The 2,949-nt window shown below is 54.8% G+C and overlaps 1 protein-coding gene across 1 annotated transcript; it reads right to left on the reverse strand.

Annotated features, from left to right (window-relative positions):
• Positions 1–620: 620 nt before the first annotated feature.
• Positions 621–1,685, reverse strand: MFIFM68171_02132 (uncharacterized protein; the record flags this gene model as incomplete). The annotated part of the gene is made up of 1 exon (XM_071057554.1): positions 621–1,685. The coding sequence occupies one exon, from the start codon at positions 1,683–1,685 to the stop codon at positions 621–623; it is 1,065 nt and encodes a 354-aa protein (XP_070913655.1).
• Positions 1,686–2,949: the final 1,264 nt, after the last annotated feature.

The raw sequence follows: 2,949 nt of genomic DNA on the forward strand, positions 1-2,949 counted from the left end.
ATGACGCGTCTGGTCCTAGGATAGCTAAGTCCAGAACCGACTGCGCCAGGGTATCTTGAGCCTTCCACCGGGGTCCTTTGCCTGGATTGTCTCCCAGGTCAACAATCCGGGCGCGTGGCCGCTGCTCTGTTACGCTGCCTGGCACGCGGCTGACGGCCTGGCATTGCAGTACACTGAGCGACTGGGGAAGCTAAGGGACCTGGTGGAGATGGCGGGCGTGCTGGGAGCGGTGGCAGACCAGTGTGAGTGTAGGTATTTCGGGGGGCGCAGTGCAGGTCGATTCTGGAATCTGAGACAATGAATCGATGCTAGGGTAATTGGGTAGTAATTCATTGTTAGATTGTTGGAGCAAAAATAAGCAAAGCCTATATCCGTGCTTTCGTAGGCAGCCGAGCCCACTTGTGCAGAGCTCCTGTGTTAGACCGTTCTTTCGTGGCAGTCTGCCGTCAATCCGATCCCAACCGAGACAACATAAACCCAGGCACATCATACATCATAACTATACATGTTTGAGCAACAAAAGGAACATATTTTAAGTCCAGGACAAGCATTCTGATTGCCCGCCCCGCGCCCTAAATTGTGGGGATAGCCGATGCGATAAAAGTAAACATCGCCCTTACCTAGATCGTCGTAAAGTACTGACTTACATGGTATGCAGTGGTGTTGTTCTGCTGATCTTTGCTCCACTGGGACACTAGGAGGTGTAGATCGTCCCGAGCGCTGGTAGACCACGGATGGACGAACCCGCCGTACAAGTTCTGCCCAGTTGCGTTGGATATCTGCACTACCTCGTCCGACCACGGCTGATCGGGACCGCGCGCCGTACGGGACACGATAGCGTTGCGGTCCACGTTCAGGTAGACCATCACCCAGGTTCCGTCGTTGAGTTTCCTGACCGATGGCTCGCTAAACCACCCTTCGAGTATTGGCGTCGGAGGGTGGCCCCAGGCCCAGTCCGTGCCGTCCCAGCCCCAGCCCTCGTAGGCGCTGTAGTCCAGGATGGCGTTCCACAAAACACGTTGCAGCATCATCGGGCCTTGCTGGCGGCCGGAGCGCACCGAGAAGATATAGACAAAGTCTCCGTCCCGCTGCATAGACCACATCTGGAACGGATCGGCGTTGCCGTGATCGTTCCACCACTTGTGGCAGATGCGCATAAATCGGTTCCCGTCGTCTGAGACGGCAAGGCCCGCATAGTTGGTCCGCCAAGGCTGCGGAGGTGCATGCCAGTCCCTGATACTCATATAGGATAACACATGCCGGCCGGTCTCCGGGAAGCTGATAGCGTCGTTAGGGATCACGGTGATCTCGAACGTGTCCGCCCCGTCGTCACCATTGTGGCCGTTATGCATGAGCTCGGGAGCGTGGCCGTCCCCCAGGACGCCGGCAGCGCTGTCGAAAACGACACCGTTTGGTGCCGCCGGATGGATGGCGGACCGCAACATGACGGGAGACCGCCAGTCGTTGTTCTGTTCGGGCCGTGCGGTGGCATACGTGTCGCCAAAGAAATAGCCGACGGCACCGTTCTCAAGGATGTAGGGAATCCCTAGGTCCGTCCCGGCGACAAACCATCTGGCATTGGGGTCCAGGTCCTCGCCGGTGAGGCGCTTTTTCCACACAGCCTCGCTGTGTGTGGGCCGAAGTAGAGTGGTAGTCGCGAAGAGTAGACTAGTCAATGCGTGCATCGTCCTTTTTCTTTTTAATTTTTTTGGTAGTGGGCGATTCGAAAACGATCAGGTATGTTCAGAAGACGTTTGTCGAGCATATCTTGTTAATATAGTCGAGCACCGGACCTGGGTATGCGGTTAGTTGCCTGAGGGTAAAAGAGTTCCGAGGATCTTTTAACTACGTCATCCAAGAATGGTGTTAATAAGCGGGTCCCTAGAATGCCGTACTATTTGCAACGTCTCCCGTACAACCACACCTGCTTGATTCATTCCATCCTAGCCCCGAGTCGTGGAATTGAAATATCGAGCCTTAATTCGCTTGCTGAGCAGCAGGAGTGGCCCCACCTAACAGTCCATATGAGTCAATCGGGCGTGACCAGGATAATCCCAACACAGTAAATACTACCTTTTTCCTGTTCAGTGAGGTTGCAACGGCAGCGAACTTGCTGATCCCTTCGCATAGCTTTCTGATCGCCATCCGGCTTTTATAAGACGAATGAACACTCGCCGCTGATGTATGACTTCTTTTCGACTTCGACGACGGACTGCGGCGTGCATCGGCTGGATGACCGAGGACGCTGACACCATGATACGGTTGGAGGTATAGTCAATCAGATTTCGGCAGCCTTAACGCCCTCCCGCGGAGACTCAATACTAATTAGCATACGACCCTTGGAGATATCCTTGTCGAGCTAACCAGCCAAGATTCTTCTTGTTAGCTGAGTTGTCCACGACAACAGTGATCTGGATACGACACACCTCGATGATGTACACGGCCGGTATCAAACGAGAATCGGGCGTCAATCTCGGTGTATACTCTTCTCTAAATAATCCGGGGCATCTCTGTGCCGGAGCTGACCAGCAGATGCTCGTTGGTCAATCCTTCGTACTTTAAAGGAACCACGGCCGGGCGTGGCGTAGCATGTTGCGGCTTGTAAGTAGTCTGTGACGAATTTCAGCCGACTGAACTAAAGCCACTGGACGCTCTGGGTTCTCGTTAATGTAAAGCTCTATGGAGGCTCGTTTGCGTTCGCCGGAGGAGAGAACGCTCAAAAAGCACACCTTAAGCGTGAGGTCGACTGCCGCGGGCTCTACCGTAATGGCATCATGACCACGATCACGTGTGGCGAGAGGCTGGTATGACAGCGGAGAGGTATGCGGGGCGGGCGAATTCTTGGAAGGAACCTGGCGTTGGGTTGCTTGCCGTTGAGCCTGTCGTGAACGGGAGCCGGTGCACTGCAGACGTCTTCGCCGTTTGGGTGCCGTTCCGCTGGTTGTTGGG

Source organism: Madurella fahalii, assembly GCF_045866475.1.
Source record: "Madurella fahalii IFM 68171 DNA, scaffold_1, whole genome shotgun sequence".
Classification (NCBI taxonomy): Eukaryota; Fungi; Ascomycota; class Sordariomycetes; order Sordariales; genus Madurella; species Madurella fahalii.